General features: G+C 48.4%; 1 protein-coding gene across 1 annotated transcript; it reads right to left on the bottom strand.

Moving 5' to 3' along the window:
* Positions 1–8,542: 8,542 nt before the first annotated feature.
* Positions 8,543–18,104, bottom strand: LOC134405668 (cardiotrophin-2-like). Its single transcript, XM_063136913.1, has 3 exons — positions 18,089–18,104; positions 16,419–16,561; positions 8,543–9,001 (listed from the first exon to the last, which is right to left on the bottom strand). The coding sequence occupies exons 1-3, from the start codon at positions 18,102–18,104 to the stop codon at positions 8,543–8,545; spliced, it is 618 nt and encodes a 205-aa protein (XP_062992983.1).
* Positions 18,105–22,894: the final 4,790 nt, after the last annotated feature.

The following is a 22,894-nucleotide window of genomic DNA, read 5'->3' as shown; positions in this document are numbered from 1 at the left end:
TGAGGCCTCTTTGCTCAATTCCCCCCCACTTCCTTCCAGCCACTGCCCCCACCCCTCACTCAGGTATGTCCAGTGGGCAGGAGACAGTGGCGGGGGGGGGGGGGAAGGCAGCAGTTGGCCATTGGGCTGAATAGGCCTGAAGTGGTCTGGCTGCTTCTGCAATGATACTGTGTTTCTCAAAACTTCTGCCTTCTTGGGAGACAATAACGTAGGGTGACCATATTTGGGAAACCAAAAAAGAGGACACCTAGTGTGTGTGTGGGGGGGGGGGGGGGAAGCAGCTTTCTGAGTCCTGCAGAAAGTACATTATTCCCCCGCCACCTTAAAGAACCTGATTGGAGTGGAGGAGGGGAAAGGATTTCATTCTGCACCACCACCATCCACTCCAGTTGGGGCCTTTTCTATAAAGTCCACGAATGACCCACTTTCCCCTTTAAGACCTCAATTGGAGCTCGGGGTGGGGGAATGATGTGCCTCAAGAAAGCATGTCATTCCCTCCTGCCATGCTAATGGCAGCCTTAAAGAGGAAGGTGTGTCATTCCAGGACATTATTGAAAATTATAGAAAATCCCCCCTGACACCATGGAAAGACCAGGACAAATCCGGGGAAATCCTGACAGTTGGTCACCCTACAATAACGAGGCCTCCTAAGTAATCCCCAAAGCTTTATTCAAGCAATAAACATCTCTTCCCACCTGAAGAGAGTCTAATCTCTAGGAACTTCCCCCTAGGCAAAACTAGGCAAACTAAGCGAGACAATTGTCCTTTCAAGAAGAATGGAAAGCCTTTTCCCAAGACAAGTTAACTTCAGAGAGACTAGATCTGAGGCAGCTTCTGAGGAGAAGCAAGCCGGGCCGACTTTCTCTCGCCTTCCTTTAGCTCCGCCCGTTTTAGTCTGCAGCGTACTCTAGGATCAGCTAGCCCACCCACCCCCATGCTCTCTCCCTCGGAAAAATGTTGGCTTTCCACTGACTGCGTATTATTTGCCCTTGACGAGATAAGCTCTAGAGAGGGTTCACTCCCAGCTGGTGAAGAGCCCGTGAGAGCTTTTCCCCCCACTGGTACAGGCTGGCCTGTTTCTGACGCCGACTCCTCTACTTCAGAGTCTGATTCTGATTGATCACCAGAAACACCTTATTCCAACCCAGGAGGAGCAGGGCTAGACATGACAGATACATTTCGATGCCAGCTTCTCCCTGCTGTTCGCCAGCCGACCCGCTGGACTTTACCTGAGGTAGTGATATGTTTCGATGACAGCTGTGTGTTTATATATCCTGTTGCTTAGCAACACAAAGTTCTTCCTTGGAACCATGGTGCCACGCTTTGCCATGCATCGCCTTAGCTTTTTATAGATAGATAGATAGATAGATAGATAGATAGATAGATAGACAGACAGACAGACACACACACACACACACACACACACACACACACAGCCCTAAGGAACAGGCTGCAAGACCAGAAAGAAAGACCTGTTATGCAGCCAGCATGTGTTTGCATACAAAGGAAGCACTTTGCATGTGTTAAGACAACAAAGCAAATGGCCCAGAGGTAGAACTGTTGGTCCAAGGGACAAAGGGTCAGGGCCATTCCTGACGCTCTGGTTAAACTAGTTGGCTGGTGTCATGACCCTTGGACATTAAAGTATGTAGCAGAGGCCTCTAATGAGGACAATGCTCAGGGAAAGGATGGTCAGTACCTTATTTAAGGGCCTTCAGCCAGAGAACACAGCTCTGCCACCGTCCTCTAATTCATAGCAGGGGTAGGGTGGCAAAGTTGCTAACCAGAGTGCAGGACTTGTCAGAAGGGTTCAGATGGGTTTAGCTCTCTGCTGAGACAACATCCTTCTAGTGTAGTCATAGTAGGAGAGCAGTGCACACTTGGAGCTATCCAAGGTCCTGCTTTCGCCTGCCCTCTAAATAAGAGGGCTTCTCCCTTGACTTTGCCTGCTGTGACTTGACTTTATCCACCCTGACCAAACTTTACCTGTCGTGATCTGACTCCATCAGATACTATTGGCTTCTCCTGTAAGCCTCAAGTACTCAGAAAGGGACAGCTGGTGTGTGTGTGTGTGTGTGTGTGTGTGTGTGAGTGAGAGTGAGTGTGAGTGTGAGTGAGTGAGTGAGTGTGTGTTTAACTTTGGGAAAAGTTTTCTAAACCATAAGTGAATAGGCAAATACAGCTACTTTTTTCTGGGCTGTACCACATGACCGTGACCAAAACGTCTGTGCCCAGTATCTTCTGGCTGCATCCCTGAACTTGCCCCATACTTCTAGCTCCAACTCTGTACCAGATGTCCCTGCACATAGATTCCTCCTTGGTTTTTTTTTGTTTTTAAAAGTAAAGTGTGAATGAATAGTGCTATATGTACAAGATGTAGGCATAATTTCCCTCCTATTTCAATATATGCTATTCGTGCCTCATACACATCACCAAAAAAGAGGAATTGCCTCACTGAAGAAGACTGTAAAAGGGGGTGCAGATTTGCATAATATTTGCATAAGCTAATTGATATGCAGATTTATACAGTCTATTTAACGGTAGTGGGGAAGATGGTGACCAAGGAATGTGTGTTTCTCCTCAGTTTTCTGTCTGGGTACTGTTGATGGGGAACTTCAAACCCCCTCCCTCTCCCTTCTTAAGACTCTATCTTTGAACTGGGTGTGGACTTGGGCAGCCTTTCAAACAGAGGACTGTCCCCCATAAAGCAGGACACATGACGACCTTAACAAGCACTCTGAACAGCACCAGGATCCGGCCACCATTTTTATTTCCCACAATGCTGCTGACGAAGACTGGATCTACAACTCATGTCATACTGATATGAGCCCCGCATGGTAATGCTATATCCCTCTTGGGCATTTATACCTCATGGCACACACAATGACATCTGCTGTGGTATTTTGGATAATGCGGAATTAAAAAAGCGGGAAATAAAACTCCAAAAGCAGTACATGGAGTGTGTAACGTGCCCCAGCAGGTATCAGTGCACTTCAGTACCAGTAAAAAGCACGAGTGTAGATCTAGCCTTCGTGTCGCTCTGAGGAATTATGGGGAATTTAAAGGTAGCTAGATCAAGCTTCCCACCGGTAGAGGAGAAGGCCCACCAAAGGATTTTTCACCCAGAGTTCCCTCAAACATGAAACTGCCCTGAGGATGTAGACAGAGAGTGTAGAAGCCTTCTGGCAGCATCTTGCTGAGGCCCTCATCCCAACAACGGTTGCCATTACTTTTATTGTCCTTTCTGGCAGAGCTCCTGTGCCTTTAATGGCTACATGACAAGCTCCAATACAATTGGCATTGTCCTTGCCACCATGGAGAGGCAAATGATAGGAAATACTGCCCCTGATTTCTGCCTGCCATTAAAAGGCCTAGTAGGGCCTCCCCTGGCACTTCCCAGATGTGTCGGTACTGCTACTCTTGTCATCCCCAGCCACCACGGCCAATGGTCCTGTTGGCTGGGGATGATGGAAGATGCCATCCCAACACACCTGGCAGGTATCAGGTTGGCAAAGACTGACTTAGGAAGAAGCCAGGAGGGGAATGGTGGCAAGTGAATCTCCCAGCCTATTTTCAGGCTTTTGGGGGGTCAAAATTGATGGGAATAACCACAGCTCATCCCACAGGGGGCAGCAGTAGCCCAGTCTTTATGTGGGGGATGGGGGGTGAGGAGAGAGGAAAGAGGATGGAATTAGAAATTAGAAAGAAGAGGAGAGAAAGACAAAGAGAGAAACTGAACACCATGACGTGATTCGAGAACCAACACAACAGCCTGTTCCAAACCCCACATTCCCAGAGCTGGGGGACAACACCCAGGCCTCCTGGCTTCCTTCCATCGCTCGCTCTCCGTCTCCATAATCTACTCAGACATCCTGCCTGTGTTCATATCGAAGGGTGTGAGTCAGTTCCGAAGAGGGGAGAGTGAGAGAGACCTTGGAGATCGCATCAGGAGAAGGGAAGCAAAGGGCATGTTTGTTTGTTTGTTTTCTCGAAGACAGGAAGTGCCTGACAATGTGGTCAGTCCCGTCACTTTCGTTCCTCCCGGCGCGAATGCCGAGCGAAGGGCACATCTGCGCAGGAGGCCCGAGGTCTGCAGTGTGATGGTTTGGGCCTCCAAGGTTATGACAACGTCTCTGGAAGAGGCGATATTTAAAGGCTTAGACAGAAGGGAGCCTGAGGAAGAAGGGATTTAAGTTTAAGAGAGCGATCCTATGGCCTTGAGACAGCGTTGGTTGCAGGGAGCATGGGATAGTTCAGGTTCCTGGTAGTTTGGAGACAGTGCTCCAACCTTGGAGCCAGGAATCCGACTCTCCTCCCCCTCACAGCTGGTGTGGAGAGAACCTGCCTAAAAGCAGGCAATTACAGGGCCAGGAGTGTGTCGCTCAAGAACCTGTTCCACAGATCTTGGTGCCACCAACAAGAAACCCCTGTGGCAGGGAGTCACCTGCCTTAACTCAGACAGTGGTGGAACCACTGGGGGGGGGGGGCTCTGAGGTAGAAAAAAGGTCATAGGAACATTGGGAGCTACTTCTGAAGCAACTGTGGTGACTAACCCAGGTCATCCAGTAAACATCATAGCTGAATGGTGTTCCTTGTGGTCCTAGTTTGATATGTCCACCACTGTACCATGATAGCTCTCTGGTGTGGGTTTAGAAAAATCATTGTCTAATCCGTCAGAAGTTTAGAAAATCTGATATAGTCATACTTTCATCACTGGGTCAAGGGCCTCGTGTCGGATTGTGAGCCCGGGAAGTAGGACTAGTAAATTCTCATAGACAGTTTTTGTTATCTGTCACACATATGCCTCATTCTTTTTAGAAGGAGCTCCAAATGGTTTACGTAACCTTCACAGGAAATCTCCCACCCAAACCTTTAGCAGTGTAACTCATCATGTGGAGGCCATTCTCTGGGGCCTGGGCCGGCCGGCCTGCCCCCCACCCTGCCCCGCCCCCCCTCTCTCTTTACACTTGCAGGATGTTGACTTCTGTTCCATTTTCAGTCTACTTCTGCTGAGATAGACTGCTATTGCTGACTGAACACCCCTGCCTTCACTGACAAAAGGGAGAAAAAATGAAAGTTTTATGCAACATTTTTAAGATGTGAATTTTATTATGCAAAATAAAATCTCAAATACAAAAGTCAATAATGTTGCCTAAGAAATTCTGAAAGAAACATAGGTACCAAAAATAGACTATTTTCAGCATTATTATTATTATTTTAAAAAAGGGAGTTTTAAAATAACATACAAAATAAAATCTGGAGGGAGATGATGAAGGGTTGTCTCTATCCCTGCTAAGCAGTTAGACTGAAGGAAGATGATGAGGGAGGTGAAAGGGGGCTGTCGCTAAGAGAGAGGGGGGTGGCAGAGAGAGAGAGAAGGGGTGGCAAAAGAAAGAGGGGATGGGAAAGACAGAGAGAGAAGGGGGTAGCATATATACTTTGTTCAATCTAAGGCACGGTGCAGATAATCCCAGTCCCCTAACGCGTTCCTTTCCTCCTACCACATGGGCACGCGTGTGAATCACACATGCGTACCCACCACGATGAATGCATGTACAAATGACCATCGGAGAAGAAATTCTCACGATCTCTCCATCACTTTATGCGCCATGCTGTTTGAAGGGGTCAGTTCACACCTTTAATTGCCAGTCATCAAGTGGGAACAGCCATCAAGGGTAGGGGAACAAAGTCATGAAGTTGAATATGGGAATTGGCTCTTGAAGACTCACTACTGAATGTGTGAATGACATCCATCAGAAAGTATCAAAGCGGAAATGTATGAAACTCCTATTGGTAAAAAGTATCCGTTGGTCTGGTTGCAGACACCAAATTATCGATATGCTTTATCATTGTCCTCATTTTACAGTCTATTTTACTGTTTTGTTTACATACCCCTTGCGGAAACATTTCTCATTTTCAGTGCTTCTTGAACATTCTTAAAACTCCAGAACATTGCAGAACATCAGCAATACAGAATAAGTTACACCCCACTGTCCCTTATTAAATACTATATAAATAACCCAAGTCAACTTCTCTGTGACATAAATTATTATTATACACTGGGCCTGTTCAGACAACATGCCTAGCCATGGTTAGCCGCTAACCCTTTTGCAGCAAGTGGTTAGGGAGCGTGTTTAAACCGTGGTTATGTAGCCATCATGGTTAGGAAAGGTTTACACAACACACTAAGTTATGGTTTACAGGACACACTAAGCCATAATGTTTAAGTAGGGTGACCATGTGAAAAAGAGGACAGGGCTCCTGCATCTTTAGCAGTTGCATAGAAAAGGGCATTTCAGCAGGTGTCGTTTGTATGCACGCAGCATCCTTTTTATCACAATAGTTAAAGCTGCAGGACCCCTGCCCTCTTTTGTATCCATTCATTCTAGTATAGCTCCTGCAGCTTTAACTGTTGTGATGAAGAGGGAATTTCATCAGGTGCTGCATGTATTTAAATGACAAATTCCCATCTCTATACAACTGTTTAGCTCAAAACGTTTAACCATCATGGTTTAGCATGTTGTCTGGACAGGGCTGTTGCATTTTAACCATATCTCAGCACACACACACCTGAAAAGGCTCCCAGAATGGCTTACAAAGACCAGTAAGAAAGTCCCCATCCTCAGGATTTCAATCTTACAGACATGAAACAAAAGGAAACAGGATCGTGACAGAGGAGGGGGGAACGCAAACGCAGGCATCAATTCTTAAAAGTTGTGTTGTAGTGCTTCTGATGAGCAACTGAAATCGAAAAGGTCCAGGGAGAAGAAGAGTCCAATGGAGCTGGTCTCATAGCAGAATGGACGGAGAGGCCTTGCTTCCCTTCTCCCCTTGGCCTCAGTCTGATTGAATGGCTGCTCTCTGGTGATAGATGATGGAGGCAGTAGTAGCTGATGGAGGTGGCATCTCAGCTCAGCTGATGGTAGAGTTGAACTTTCACTCCCTCTGCTGTAGCCTGATGGAATGGCTGCCAGGGCCAGGTAACAATTAAAATAAATCGTAGGTTGAGCATATGAACACGGGACTCCTGTATCTTTAACAGTTGTACAGAAAAGGGAATTTCAGCAGGTGTCATTTGTATATATGGAGAACCTGGTGAAATTCCCTCATCATCACAACAGTTCAAGCTGCAGGAGGCCTGCCCTCTGTAGCCAGAGTGACCAGATACAAAAGAGGGCGGGGCTCCTGCAGCTTTAACTGTTGTGATGAAGAGGGAATTTCACCAGGTGCTGCATGCATGCAAATGGCACCTGCTCAAATTCTCTTTTCTGTACAACTGTTAAAGATACAGGAACCCTGTCCTCTTTTCCATATGGTCAGTCTATAAATAGCAATCCATTCATAAGTGTGATAAAAAAAAGATACATTAGACACACGCACACAGTGTCTGAAAATAAGAGAACATCCCCAGCAGAAAGACAATAGGTAAAGCCGGGATTAGCAAAATGTCTAGCTTACCGCAGGCATACAGGCTAACTTTACAGGAAGAAGACAGATGCAACAGAACAAGGGAACTCACAGTACATCCATCAACAGGACTTCACAACTGAAATGATAGACGTGCATGCCGGCATATCTAATCCCCCCTCAGCCGTCAGTCTTGCCCTGCCCCACTGATACTTTAAAGTAGGCGGTCTGCCTTTTCAAATAAATAAGGGTTGTTTTGTTTTTTAAGTGGAAAAACTGCTCTGGAAATTGATCCGTAGCAACAGTGGCAGTATGTCACAACCAGGGGAGGCAGCCAATCAGCACTGCACGCTGCCAGTTTCTGCTGAAAACTTGCCATGCTAGGATTTTTCTCAAATTCAGTTTTGGATAGGAAGAGTTACTTTTGGACTGAATGTGGTGAGGGGGTGCAGAACCTCCCCCCTGCAGGTCGAATCAGGCCCACCTGGGGCCCCAATCTGGCGCTCCGGGGTTTCCCAAAGACCCATGCCCTCTTCCCCCATCCCTGCCGATCATTTTATGGTTTCCCAACATATCTTCCACTCCCATTCTAAAAGGTCGAGATGTCTCTCCTAAGGCTTAAAGCAAAGATATGTTGGGGTTTGGGGGAGGAGGAATGTTGGCACTGCCCCATTTTGCCTTCCGACCACCCTCCACTGGAATGTGACCCCTCAACATAGGTGTGCGCAAGGGTTGTGCCCAGGCACACCCTAATGTCTCAAGCAATAAGCATCTCCTCCCCTCACCTGCAGTGAGTAGGGCAGCAGGGTCTACAGTGGTTAATAAATAAATGAATTTTTAAAAATGTCCTTTATGATTGCGTATTCAATAAATGTTCACCTTTTTTAAAAAAAATTCCCTGGGTGCACACCCTAATGAAATGTGCTGCACACGCCTATGCCCCTCAGGGCTTCTCTGAAATTGAATGCAGCCTTCAGGATGAAAGAGGTTCAATTCCCCTGTTTTATATGTTGCATCTGTCTTCTCTCTGAGCCTACTGCCCTGAGAAATCCACAGGAAGGGGTTCGGCAGGAGGGCCACCAACACCCAACACACACACACACACACACACACACACACACACACTGAGCAATCCTTAACTTGGGTATTTCTCTACAAGAAGTGTGAAGTCTCGGACGGTCCGCTCCATCCACTGACTGTAGGTGTGGCACACCACGTACCCCCGGACCTTCTTCACAAAGGCATTGGCTTCAGTAATGTCTGGCGTGAGCAGATCGACCACGGGGGTGGGCGGCACGCCCAAGGCAGACATGATGGAGGTCAGGTTGCTGAGCAGGCCCTGGATGTGCAACCGGGTGGCTCTCAGCATCTCCAGCAGCTCAACTTTGGTGTCGCTGATCCGAAACTGGTCATCCCAGACCAGTTGCATAAACTCAGACAGGACAGTGTAGGCTGCATAATTTTTGTCCAGGCGCTCAGTGTCACTAAGGGTCCGCCATTTCAGGAAAGAGATAGCCGCCGTCGGTACCCCCTCATATTGGACTCTTCGGTCACGGAAGCCAGGGTCGCTAAATGGACTGCCTTGGTTACTCAGCTGGGAACAGAGAGAGAGAGAGAGAGAGAGAGATACACATGTAAATGTAAGAGTGTAAGAAGAGCCCTGCTGAATCAGACCACAGGCCTATTTAGTCCAGCCTCCTGGTTTCCCCAGCGGACAACCAGATGTCTATTGGAAGGCCCCAAGCTCGAAATGAGTGCAAACCCATGTTCCCCAGCAATGGGATACAGGAGCATATTGCTTCTGATACTGGAGGTAACATTGCCCACTGTCGAGCGGGAGCAAGTGAATACGCTGGTTCTCAGCAAGTCAGTCATTACTGCTGCAAGTGGGAGGAGCTAAGCAACTTAGAGACAATCAGCCCCTGGGTTGTTTATTGTGATGTCCGAATTCTGAACTCTGGGTTGTTGAGGGAGAGACAATCTAGAGTTGGAACGAAGGGTTTAACCTGGCCTATTCATTCCTGGCCTATGAATTTTGTGAAGATGAAGAAGTAATTTCTTCCGTATGCTCTGAATCCGTTGCCAGCCAATTTCCTCGCAGGGATCTGAGGCTGGGAGAGAGACAGAGGGAGAGGCTGCATTTGCATGTCATGCTAAGCTACGCAGTGTTGGTTGTTCGCGGAACAAGCCACGGTGCGCCAGGCAGATGATCAGGGTCACCGTGGGTTGCTCTCCTCCTCCCCTCTCAGTCTTGCCAGTATCCCAGTGTCCTTTGCAGGGTGGCTTGTTGCCAAAAATAATCCACCCTGAAGGAAGCAGTCTGGGGAGCGTTGCTGGTTACCCAAGATGGCTTGTCATGTCATACGAACCCAGTCTGAGGTGTTGTTCACATGTAACAGTAAGCTAGAATTCCAGAGAATCCTGGCTTGGTGTGAACAAGCTGTGAATATTTGCAGCCAAACAAGCCAGGAATCATAAACCAAGAACAAACTCTGGTTTGCAATTCTGGCTTGTAAGGAGCATAACAAGCAGTTTAGATGAGAGGGTAAGCTATTCCTTCCTGGGTGGCTAATTTAGTTGTACCTACTAGATTCTCAGGAATTTGTAGCCAGAGAGAGAGGGGGCACACAGAATAATCATATATATTAATAGCAATTTCAATTCTCCGATTTCTGGTCCTTATATAACCCAAATGGCACCATCCATGTACAAGAGAAAAGGTATCAGCAGGCTTGAGGAAACCCAGAGTTTTGCAGAAATATAAAACATATTTAGAAAAATAAAACATCAAGAGTAAACCCCTTCCAAATAGTCCAATGAGGAGTGAGCATGCTCACTGGGCATGAAATGCTGTCTCAGCAGGGGAAACTGGGGAAAAAGGTGGAGCGCTGGAATGAAGTATTCTTAAGCAGAGCGCTCTGCACTGCAACATTTTGCTGCAGTTCCCATGTTTCTTTCTATTCCTGGGATTCACCGTCTGAAGGCACATGATACAGCCACCTTGCTGAAGCTAAGCAGATATACATCTGGAGTCTGCCTATACACGCCAAAAGCCCCGGGGTGGCTGTGCTGTGACGCTGCGTCGACAATAAGATGCAGAAGCCACCCCACAGCCATCGCTGCGCTTTCCCGCGAAACTCCGAAGTAAAAAAGTCGGGGACTTATCCCGACTTCTTCCTCCGGAGCAAGGAAAGTTTGGCGTGTCCATTGTCCAGCCTCACTCCAGAGTCGTGGCAGAGATGTGGCCGGGCAGATGGTGACCAGGCAGAGGGCAGGGGCGGGCCCGCTGCTGGAAACCCCGCACTTTCGCTGTGGCATCGTGATTACCCGCTGCCACCCCGCAGCAGCAAAAGCACGGGGTTTACACTCATCATGTCAGCAACCTGCCGCCATATAGATAGCCCACTGGTCAGTGCCTCAATGAGGGACTACGTGGGAACCCCAGGTGTGATGTAAATAAATAAATAAATAAATAAATATGGCGCAGAGCGGTAAAGCAGCAGTTTCTGCAGCTGAAACTCTCCCCACGGCCTGAGTTCGATCCCAGCAGAAGCTGGTTTCAGGCAGCCGGCTTGGGTCGACTCAGCCTTCCATCCTCCCGAGGTCGGTAAAATGCGTACCCAGCTAGCTGGGGGAAAGGTAATAACGGCCGGGGAAGGCAACGGCAAACCACCCCGCTATAAGGCCTGCCAAGAAAACGTCAGTGAAAGCTGGTGTCCCTCCAAGAGTCATTAATGACTCAGTATTTGCACGAGAGGTTCCTTTCTTTTCCTTGCTTCATCATGCTTCATTTACTCTTGTCCTCTTTCATAGGAACCTAGGAAGCTGCCTTATCCCGAGTCAGACCCTTGGTCCATCTAGCTCAGTATCCTTGTCACTGACTGGCAGCTGCGTCGCTCCAGGGTTTCAGAGGACTGAAACTGGACCCACTAAGCTCTGGCCCTTCCCACCTTGGCAGCTCCATGCTGAGAAAACCTGTCCCTCTTGAACCTTTGCCAGAAGCACAAGAATCCTACCAGGAAAACAAAGACAATAAGTGTATTCCAGGGATTACACCAGCACCACCCCTTCCTTGAGTCTAAACGGTAGGATTTCAGAGGGGTTAAATATTACGGGCTGCCTACAGGGGGTTATCAGGATGTTGGCCCCCGGGGGGGGCTACGAAATATGCCTTCCTGCCTTGTCACCTCTCAGTCATTCAGGGGGCTGGCCCCCGCCCACCCACCGCAGTCTCCTTCATCCCTTTGGAATTCCTCACGGGAAGGGCCAGAGAAACAAGCCTCTTGTTGTTCCCCGGCTCAACGAACCGTACTTCCACCGAAGCAAAGTTTCTCTCCTACGTCGATGCTGCCGGCAGCTTGGCTGCACGCCTGAGCCTGGGGTTGAGATGACCTCATTACGTCTGGCATCTTGTGCCCGGGCAAGTTGCGGGAAGTGGGGCACGGGAAATACTTGGGCACCCGGCCACTCTCTGCGGAATCCGAATCAAGGCACAGGAGCCGATTGCAGCTCGGGAGGGGCGGGGCCGGGTTTCTCCTTGCCCTCCATCACATTGCAGAGCCAAGAAGCGACAACAGCAAGGACAGCTGAGCCCAAGAGGCGGGGGGGGGGCACCTTTCAGGCTGTTTCCAGTTGCCATGAGCTGGAGCCCAAAGGCTTTGGCATCAGCATAGTTTCGGCTGCCGGCACTTCTACACTGTTAGTTTTATTGCCCCCTGTGCCTATCTGGTGCCTTCTCGTCCCTTTCTTATCGTTTTCTTATGGTTTTATTAGAATGTAAGCCTATGTGGCAGGGTGTTGCTGTTTTATTCTTTTACTATGTACAGCACCATGTACATTGATGGTGCTAATATAGCACCATCAATGCACCATCAATATTATTATTAATAACAACAACAACAACAACAACAACAGCAACAACAGGGACTAGTAACTTGAGATGTGGCCTACTTGGTTAAATTGTCTGGAGGTCTGAACTCATCGGGGGGCTTGGATTCACTTCAGAATCCAATATAAACTTCTTCTGTTGACCTTCAAAGCTTTTCACAGTCCAGCTCCTTCCTATCTCTCCTCTCTCCTCTCACACTATTGCCCCGCTCGTGCTCTTCGCTCCTCTGATGCCATGTTTCTCACCTGCCCAAGGGTCTCTACTTCCCTTGCTCAGCTTCGTCCATTTTCCTCTGCTGCCCCTTATGCCTGGAACGCTCTTCCAGAACATCTAAGAACTACAAGTTCAACCGCAGCTTTTAAAGCTCAGCTAAAAACTTTTCTTTTTCCTAAAGCTTTTAAAACTTGATTTTGTTCTGACTTTATACTGTTAGTTTTACCCTACCCAGTGCCTGTTTACCCTACCCTGTGCCTGTTTACCCTACCCAGTGCCTGTTTGCATTCTCTTCCCCTCATTGCTTTACTATGATTTTATTAGAATGTAAGCCTATGCGGCAGAGTCTTGCTATTTACTGTTTTACTCTGTACAGCACCATGTACATTGATGGTGCTATATAAATTAATAATAATAATAATAATAATAATAATAATAATAATAATAATAATAATTGCAACAGACCTGTTATTTGCACAGAGCAGGCTGAGTGCTGCATTTCCTAGGACCGGTGCAGTGAGAAGCATGGAGTTGGTGGTCCTGCCTTTAGGCCAGGGGTGGGCAACATGCAGCTCACAGCCTCTGGTGGCCCCCCAAATGTACTCCCCACTCCCAAAAGAAAGGTGTCGGCAGCCACGACGACGCACCCGACAGGTCTAATTTAGTCTGTTTGCAAGCTAAATTTAACTATTGTAGCGCTCTGTAGCACTTACGGAGAGATTTGCTGACAGTTTTGGGGGGCAAACCTGCAATCAATTCTGCCCCATTTTTTCAGGGGGTGGCCTGTGGCGGGGGTCTGGGGGCAAAAATGGGCCATGAACTCTGGAAGTTGCCCACCAGTCGCCATTCTAGTCGCCATTTCCCTCTCCCCAATCCCAACTCTGTATGGGGATTAGGGGTACGGATCAGGCTTAAAGAACAGATTTGACTTCATCAGGTGTATAATGCAAATGTGAAACTTAGGTTGGCCAGGAGGTTCACATGCATGACAAATGCCTCTCTTCTGATCTACTTTCTGCCGACCCCTTCCTGCTTTTGATCTCCTCCTTGAGTTTGCCTAATCCAGCCTGGAGCTCTCCAGATATGTTTGACTACAACTCCCAGGATCCCCAGCCAGCTAGCCACATCCCCCAGCATGCTAGCTGGGGATCATGGATCTTGAAGTCCAACCTATCTGGAGGATACCAGCTTAGGGCAGGCTGGTCTAACCCTTTATAAAAGACATTTAAGGTAGTGGGTCTCAAGACACCTTGCAGTGATGCCACCTGTGTGAACTCAGTCATGCTATTTCTGTCTGTGTATCCCTGTTAATGGAGGGTGGATTAGATGACCTCAAGGAACTTCAGCAGACAGAGATGATGGTGACAATCAACAGGGGGAGATTGTCACCTTGATGCCTGGCTGGCGAACTTTCCAAAGGCACCTGGCTGACTGCTGTTAGCAGCGGAGGCTGGTGTCTCTGATGTCAGTAGGGTGGAGAATCTGCTCCAGGTTTCAGTCAGTACCCATCAGAATTCTGAAGGAACTATCCACCAGTTCTGACTGAAACCCAGAGGGGATCCACTGCCCCACTGACATCAGATCCACCAGCCTCCACTGGCTTTTGGGAAGAGGAAGCAAGACTGGATACATCTTGGTTTGATCACCCAGCAAGACAATTTCTTATGTTCTTAGGTCAGGAGAAATTCAAGGAGATTTAAGCCTTGCCTAAGGTTTAAAAAAATATCCGCTAATACACCTGAAAAGAATCCCACTGACTCTGCAGACTGGTTTTACAATTTAAGCCTCGGGAGTCCTGACTCAGGGCTTGCCTATACGCCCTGTTTAGCTCAGGGGTGGCTGTGAGTTGGCACGGTGTTGTTTATACGACACAGCCATGAACTTACAGCCACCATGGGCTTCTCCCCCAAAACTGCGCTTTTAAAAATTTGCTGGCTTACCGCAACTTTTTCCTTTACTCCGAGATCACCACCTTCTTTACTCCATCTCTTGGTGGTGACCTCGCTTTGGATTGAGGCGGGGGGCCCAGGGTAGGACGGGGACGCGTGGAAAGGCCGGGCAGAGGGCAGGGGTGGTCTTGACAAGCCGAATGGCCGCCGGCACTGCAGCTTCTTCAGCCGGAAAGCCCTCCATCCCTCCCTCCTGCCATGGAGATTTGCTGTTCCCACCCCATAGCTGTAATGCCGCTGAGTTTTGAGGGGACGAGGGGCAAAGTGTCATCATCGAGACACCCGATGAAAAGAGAGGACCGCGTCCTCTGCACCAAGCAACATCTTCTAGTGTATTTCTAGAGCTTTGTGTGTAACGAAACTCTGCAGTTGGACCAGACAAGTTCAGAAACTGTTCTTGGGCACAGACTCTCAGCTTTTGTTTTTATGAGAAAGCAAGTTCCTAGTCCTGAATGTTTCAAGGACAGGCTGGAAAGTATGTGGATTATGCATCCTGAAGTCTGAAGAGTGAGGGGAGCAGGGAGGACCGCTTTGTGCAGGATTCCCAGTGGTCAGCAACATCAGTGCCCCCCATAGCTCTCTTGCTATCTCTTACTCCAGGACTAGAAACTATATGCAAATGTATGCATTTTGTAGAAATCTGCTTTTTGGGGTGCAGAATTTTGGCCAGGGAACGAATGTGTATTTCAGGGAACCTTTAACATGTTCATTGAGGAACCTGGTGCTAGACTATTTTGTGCCCTAGGCAAGGGCACAGGCACACACACACAAAATTGCCAACTTCAATTCACCTGTTCAAGAAGAGTTTCTGAACTATTTCCCCATTTATTATATTTTTTTCTTAAAACAGCTAATTTGTATAAAACTGTGACCCTTAAAGGGCAGTACTGCACCCCTCTGAGGTCTGCGCCCTAGATGGCTGCCTAGTTGGCCTAATGGTAGCACTGGCCCTGTCAGCAACATGTAACATGGAGGAATTTGGGTTACTTTCTCAGGGGCACCCTCAGTTCAGGCAGGTTTCTGGCTAGGCTTCCTGAGCCCTGCCCGAACAGAAGAAGTAACCCTGTCCGAGAGTTGAATTCCACTTCAGAGTAGCCCTCAAAGACTGCATTCCAGTGCGGGGGGGGGGGGGGGCAGGGCTAAAATTATCATCTTATTTTAACTGAAAGCTCTTGCTGCCAGTAACTAAGCTTTATGTAGGGTGACCTTATTTGGGAACCAAAAAAGAGGACACCCAGTGGTGGTGGAGAAGCGTGCTTTCTGGGGCCTCTGGAAAGTGCATCATTCTCCCCACTATGCTAATGGCAGCTACCATTAGCATGGCAAGGGGAGATGACACACTTTCCAGAGGCCCTAGAAAGTGCGTCATTCCCGTCCCCTTCCCACTGCTCCAATCAGGGCCCTGCCTATAATGTCCAGGAATGACACACTTTCCCCTTTAAGGCCCTGATTGGAACAGTGGTGGGGAATGGAGTACCTCCATAAAGTGCGTCATTTACACACACACACACACACACACACACACACACACACACACACACACAAACACACAAACACACACACATGCTAAAGGTGGCCTTAAAGGGGAGAGTGTATAATTCCCGGACATTACAGAAAATTACAGAAAATCCCCCCTGACACCCAGGATAGAGCAAAAACCCAGACAAATCCGGGGAAATCCTGACAGTTGGTCACCCTACTTAGGAGAGGCATTTCAACCTTTCAAAATGAGGGGAATGCTGCATTTACATTGGGAAACTACCAAGCTATGGGTGGTCGGCGGGAAGGGAATGTGGCCTTTTGAGATCTGCACCCTCGATGGCCAAGGTGTCTTTCATGGAACCCTGCATACAGAAGAAGCTTCCAAGAAATCCCAACCCAGAACACAGTTTCAAAACCATTGGCACAAGCGATGCACAACCCACTCCGTACCCCCAGATTCTGCAAGGCAAAACTCTTACATAGGTGTTCAGAAGGACCGTGCTGTTGGCTTTCAGGAAACGAGCCAGGTTGAAGGTCTGGGCAATTTTGGTGTTGATAGAATAGTCAAGTTGAGGGGATACGGCGTGGACCAGGGCTGTAGAAATGACCAAGAGGCCGCTAGCTGGAAAGGAACAAAGAGAATCTTCAGCGTCAGCTCCGGGTTTTAGGCGAGGCCTGCTGTGGCCCCCTCCCTCTGGGCCCAATCCACACAACTGGCCAGAGGAAGAGTACAAGGCAAGTGGAGCAAGAGGTTGCACCATCTCCTCATTCTGGTCACTGTCTGAATGTGAGGAGAGGGCAGGAAAGCAGGCAGAGACGGCAAGGAGGAGGCAGGCCAAAGGCCCACAGGGTTTAGCAGTGCCCTCCCCAAAAGCAGTGTGGGCCTTGACCCCTACTCCAATTCTGAGAACGTTGCTCAAAATTAACTTGACTCCATTCTCTCTCCCCCAAATGCTGTAATGGCCTTGGCACCTCAATTTCCATCTGTCACCATCAGCTTTGGGGTCTCCATCAGGCCGAAAAGTTGAAGCAGGGCTACTCTGAGGTTTTTACAGGCCCACAGGTAGCACAACTCTTGCCACTTGGCTCCAGGCCTGAAATGCACTGCTGTGCACACTGCATAACTGCCCGGCCCTAACCAGGAATGGCCCTAGCATTAGGGAGCGTGAGGTGGCAGGTTTGGGGCTCCTCTGAAAGGGCAGCAAATGTTCCATTATTTCCTTGATAATTATATTTTTACCACCATAGGGAAGGGAGTTTGGATGTTCAGCTTCAAAAAGCCTTGGATCCTCTCTAGGATTAACATACTAAACCAGTGGTGACCATATGAAAAGGAGGACAGGGCTCCTGTATCTTTAACAGTTGCATAGAAAAGGGAATTTCAGCAGGTGTCATTTGTATATATGGAGAATATATGGAGTATATATGGAAGGGGCATTGTATATATGGTGAAATTTCCTCTTCATCACACCAGTTAAAGCTGCAGGAGCCCTGCCCTCTTTTAAATCTGTCACTCTAGTATAGCTCCTGCAGCTTTAACTGTTGTGATGAAGAGGGAATTTCACCGGATTCTCCATATATACAAATGACACCTGCTGAAATGCCCTTTTCAATACAACTGTTAAAGATACAGGAGCCCTGTCCTCCTTTTCATATGGTCACCCAACGTGGTGACTGGTGCCCTTTGGAGCCAGTGGAACATCATGCGTGGCACATTGGAGTAAATGTACCTGTTTGTTGGGGGATCTGTCTGCCATAAGTGGGCGTGGGGGACAGGCAGGGGGCGCTGACTCTTTTGCCCCAAATACAGATCCACCTCTGTACTAAATGACACACACACAAACCTCAGTGCATATCTGGCACATATTAGACTAGTTCTGGGGAGACTCCGGTTCAATTCCTGCTTACTGGATGACCTGGGGGCCAACTTATTCCACAGCCTAACCCCTGTCACTGGGTTGTTATGAGGATAAAAGGGTAAGTGGTTTGAACTCCTAGGAAGAAGGGCAGCATAAAGGTAAAAAATAAATAAATCACCCCAGTATGCATTCAAAAGATGAATTCTGACATGGTCTTAACATTTCCCAAAGCTTTGCATAGCCATTGACTCTAAGCACCACATCCACAAAGGACAAAGGATTGCACTTACCCAAAGAAAGACTCATGGCTGCCACACTTTGAGATTTGGCAGATGTGTTGGATCCCAGTAGAAAGGCCAAGTTCTCTTTGTCACCCACTAATGGTTGATGAAGGTATCTCTCCTTCCAGAAAATATCTATCCTCGTCACCTTCCCAAGTAGAGGACGTGGGTATCTTAATACCCTTTAGCGTTCCCTCTGTCGCCCTCAAGTGGCGGATGCTTGAATACCTGCTCCTGACGCTGCTCTCTGTCTCCGTGCAAGGAGTTGCTCACCGTGCAAGGAGTTGCTCACCGGCCGTGCCCTGTTTTGTCCTGAGGCTGCTGCTCTTGCTGGCACATGAGCCCCAGTGAGGCAGCTCTGTATAGGCAGCCAAAGTATTATCCCCATGTTTTGAAATTTCAGTCCTTTATAGGCAGCCCTTCTCCCCTCCCCTCCCCTCTGTGTGGCAAACACCTCCTACAGAATGGGAAAGAGATGGGGGAAAGTTAGCAGCACCTGTTTCCTGGTCTCTAAAACTACCTGAGAAGACACTCGCTGGGAGAGGGAGCCGTGATGGGAGAGAGGTCAAAAGGGGTGGGGCTGATTGTGAAATATTTAATTTCCTGCACGGAGGAAAAGAAAAGAAACGAAAAGAAAGAGGCACGGGAGGGTGGCTGTCAAACACACAGAGGGTATTTCATTTCTAAAGTGCACGGAGTAATGCGACCAGCCGATATGTTCAACTAGTAAAACTACGCTCTGTCAGGCAGCTCCGGGGCCAGGGGTCAAAATTCTTTGGGCAATTGCCGAAGCCTGAGTAGCATGAGGTGGTCGGTCCCTGGCACACCTGCCCTCCTCTCCTTGGGCATTGGTAAGGATTGGGCCTGCCTCGGAGGGTTGGGCCCCCTTCAGTGCCCCATCCACACATGCACACCCTCCTCAGTGGCAGCAGCAACTCCTCCTCCTCCTCCTCCTCCTCCTCCTCGCCTGCAACTGCCAACATGCCCACAAAATGGTTTGAGGCAGATTGGAAGAAGGGATAAGAAGACTTGCTAGGCAGCCGTGAGACATATTGCACATCGGTGTCCATACAGCGGTCAAAGATAAGGAAGAGGAAGGGAGGATCCCTGAGGTGGGGCAGCTAAATCGGAAGGGTGTGGAAGGGGCACTGAGCCAGGCCCCGTCCATCCCACTGTCTGGAGCAGGACTGATTCTTTTCCTTCCTTTCCATATCTACGTTGATGTGGCATATTCCTCTCTCGGAACTTCTGCCTTAAGTGGGCCTCTTGTGTTACAATGACCTGGGATTGTAAACGAAGAAACCTGACCCACTGAATGAATTTCTCCGTGTCTCTGTCTCTCCCTCTTGGCAGAAGTACAGTTTGGTTCACAGCAACACAACAGACAGAAATCCAATAGGGAACGCTTTTCCTGTTGTATCTTCTGGTAGGGAGAATCCAAACCCGTTGAATGTCGGCCTGTCGCACTGCTCGGAAAAACACAGAGAGGGAGAATGGCAGCCCGAACTTCCGCTCTTTATTCATGCCGCCCCAGATCTGTTTCTCCCACCACTCTTAATACACTTGCATTTTATACTCCACCTTCTGTGAATGGCATTTTATTGGCCTGGAAGAGCTGGGGGGCTTGTGCATATGTGTGTGTACATCTGGGTATTACTGGAGTGAAGCTGTGAACAGGAAAGAACATGGGGCGTTGGGAGTGGGAAATGGGGAGTGTGAGGTTGGCATGGGAGGGGGGGGCAAATAACCCCGGTTGCGGCCCGTGCCACCTGCCTGTTACAGTCCTCTTGGCACGTCCCGGCGTCAGGTTACTGTTTGCAAAGAAATTAAAGGAGTGGAAGAAAAAGACCAGAGGCCGGGAATGAAGCCAGCCCTACTGGGTCCTATTCCAGCTCAGAGAAGGGTGTGGTGGAATTGAGTGGGTTAGGCAGCCCCGTTGGCCCAGGTCTCTCACGGCAGGGCAATGAGAGGCAAAGGAGGAGAGGGCTCCTTCCCATTTAACAGGTGTGTCGGAGAGGGGATTTCAGCAGGTGCAGCTCACAATGCCACAGGGCTACACACAGGAGAAAAAAGGTGCACCCCGCAGGTGGCAAGAGAAGGGGATTTTTTTTTTGAATGGCACCAATAAAGAATGGAAAGTTGGGCTTTCATTTCCTGCCCCCACACCCACAGGGCAGGGGTCCTAAGCCTTTAGCAGCTGTACGACAGGCAGAAATTCAACAGGTATGGCTTTCCCCCTGCCTGAACATGTAACGGAGCACGGAAAGCTGTAGACACTGGATTCCTGCTGGTCCCGTCTTTTGTCCAGGGTCCAAGAGCTCCCTCCTTCCTCCGTTATTGCACCTGGCTCACCGTAGCCCAGCCTTTCTCAACCTGGGGCGCTCCAGATGTGTTGGACTGCATCTCCCAGAGCTGGCTGGGGCATTCTGGGAGTTGTAGTCCAACACATCTGGAGCGCCCCAGGTTGAGGAAGGCTGCCGTAGCCTCATGCCCCATCCCCTATCGCAAGAGCAGCAGCCTCGTGCACCTTGGGCCGTGTCTGTACGCCGACGCTTTGCATCCTGATTCGCTCCGATCGCTGCTGCGAAGCAGCGTCAATATGTTTAAATGACAGGACTAAGTACAGGCTATTCATAGAGGAAAAATTGCAGCGCCATAGTGTGACAGTGGGAATGGGCAACAGATATCAAGGGGGACCGAAAACCTGTTTTGTTTTGTTTTGTTTTGTGGGAGCTCTGTGCAACTTTGAAAGCCTTTGAAAGCATCAATCGTTGAATTGATGCATTAGACATCACAACTGCTCTTACTCTTGTTCTCCAGACTGTAATACAGACACGGTGGCCATTACTCGGCTTGTCGAACCCATCCCCTGCCTCCTGCCGGCTACTCTGTACTAGGAACCGCCCCTAACTATGCCCACTTTCCTAATCCGAAGTGAAGCTGCCGCTGACAGACAGAAGAAACAACATGGTGACATCAGGGCAATTGAAAAAGTCACGGTAAAACAGCACCATGAAAAAGCGCAGTTTCGGGTGGCAGCCGCGTCATATAAACAATGCAGCGCCATTGCACAGCCACAGCGGGCGTATAGACAAACTCTTGTACAGAGAGCAGTCCAGAGGGGACATTTAAGCATCGTCCACTTGGGCTCCTCCCCCAGCACAAATCTGAAACTGCTCCCTCCCCACTGCCCCCTCCTGAAAATGCATACATGGTGCGAAGTAGCAGTGCCAAAAAAGGGCAAAGGCGTAGAGGGGAAAAGGATGTTTAATACGATAAAAGAAATCCGACAGGTCCTTCCTCAGGGTAATCTAACGAGACAATACATATTCCCCTCTGTCCAGTTCCATTGAGACAGTATCATCTCATGGCAGAAGATCCCGCTTTTTTCTGGATATTACCGCATTAAAAGTGGTTCTTTTCATAGCGGCATTTTCAAGGGATAGCACAGGAGACGTTCTGGTTGTTGACGGACACACAAACATCCATCAGTGGCCAATCATTAGCATGCAATAAATTGCTCATTTAGAGGAGCCCATTGAAATTTTGCATCTGTGGGATACTTTAAAAACAACAACTTGGAACTTCACTCCTGTCGACGAATTATAAAGTAACAATGCTAAGTATCAACTGTATAAGTTTCAGCCCTTTCAAAAAGCTCTCAGTTACACTGCATTCATAATTAGGATGCAAACATCAATGAGTTACAAGAACATACTTGATTTTATTTCTGTAAAGTAGTTTTGGTTCTACTTTGTGATGTGTGTGTAGAAGGTATGGTTAAGGTGACCTCACCTGCAGTCCTAGGTGCGCTATAAATATAAACAGAAACACACGTCAATAAATTATTTTTAGTAGTTATTTATCCCTCTGTGCGTTCTCAACTTTCCCTCTTTTTGGAGAGTTAATTATTAGCTGTCCCAGCCACAATGCACATCCTCCTTTCCTAATGACTAATCTCTTTCATTTCTTGGTCACTAAGGAAATGAAATTGGATGCCAGGGAATGAGGGCTGCCTTTTGCCAAAACTGTGCTCATTTACATGTCTGGGCATATCCCCTAAGATGGTGGCTAACCCCATCAACTCACTGGCTTCTTTGACGTCAGACAGTGAAATCAACGGCTGTCACTCATATGCTGGAGATTCCCTGGTCTGCTACACATTCACGGTGAAATGTAGGGCAGAAAGAAAGAAGGCCTGGCTCATAACCAAGAGATATGTAGGGTCTCAACGGTTCACAATAAATATTAAAATACAATATTAAAAAGTGTGTTCTCGGGAAGCATTTACCCTGAAGCCACGTCCATGAGGCTGTCCACATTTGGCAGAGGATGTGAGAGAATGTGTCGTATTTGGTCAGGATAGACCGTCTCTCTGTATATCATTTTCAGAAATGAGGAGCAAGTGTGGTTATTCTGACTGCTTTGCTTCCATTGCCAAAAAAAATATATGTCCCAAGCGCAGCACTGCAAATGCAGTCCAGATTCCTTGCTTCCCTGTTCCCAGTTCTTGGGAATGAATCAGGTGTCTGAATGCTTTGCCCGACTTGGAGATGGCTAAGATCGGGGAACAGGGAGGCAGTCTTGAATGTGGAACAAAAGACAGTCCGCTTGAGATGGCCACACCAGCGTTTGACAGGTGTTTGGGACAGTAAGCACCGTGTGAAGGGGAGCCATGTGCACATATATACCAAATACTCAGGCACACAGCAGAGGTGTTAAGGTGTAGTGGTTAGAGAGTGTTAGAGTGTTGTGCATTCAAAGCCCTACTCAGTCATGAAGATCAACTGTATGAACTTGGGCCAGCCACTGGGC

The sequence above is a fragment of the Elgaria multicarinata genome, chromosome 11, assembly GCF_023053635.1.
Source record: "Elgaria multicarinata webbii isolate HBS135686 ecotype San Diego chromosome 11, rElgMul1.1.pri, whole genome shotgun sequence".
NCBI lineage: Eukaryota > Metazoa > Chordata > Lepidosauria > Squamata > Anguidae > Elgaria > Elgaria multicarinata.
Note: the sequence above shows the minus strand (reverse complement) of the source record. Positions and strands in the feature narration are given on the sequence as shown.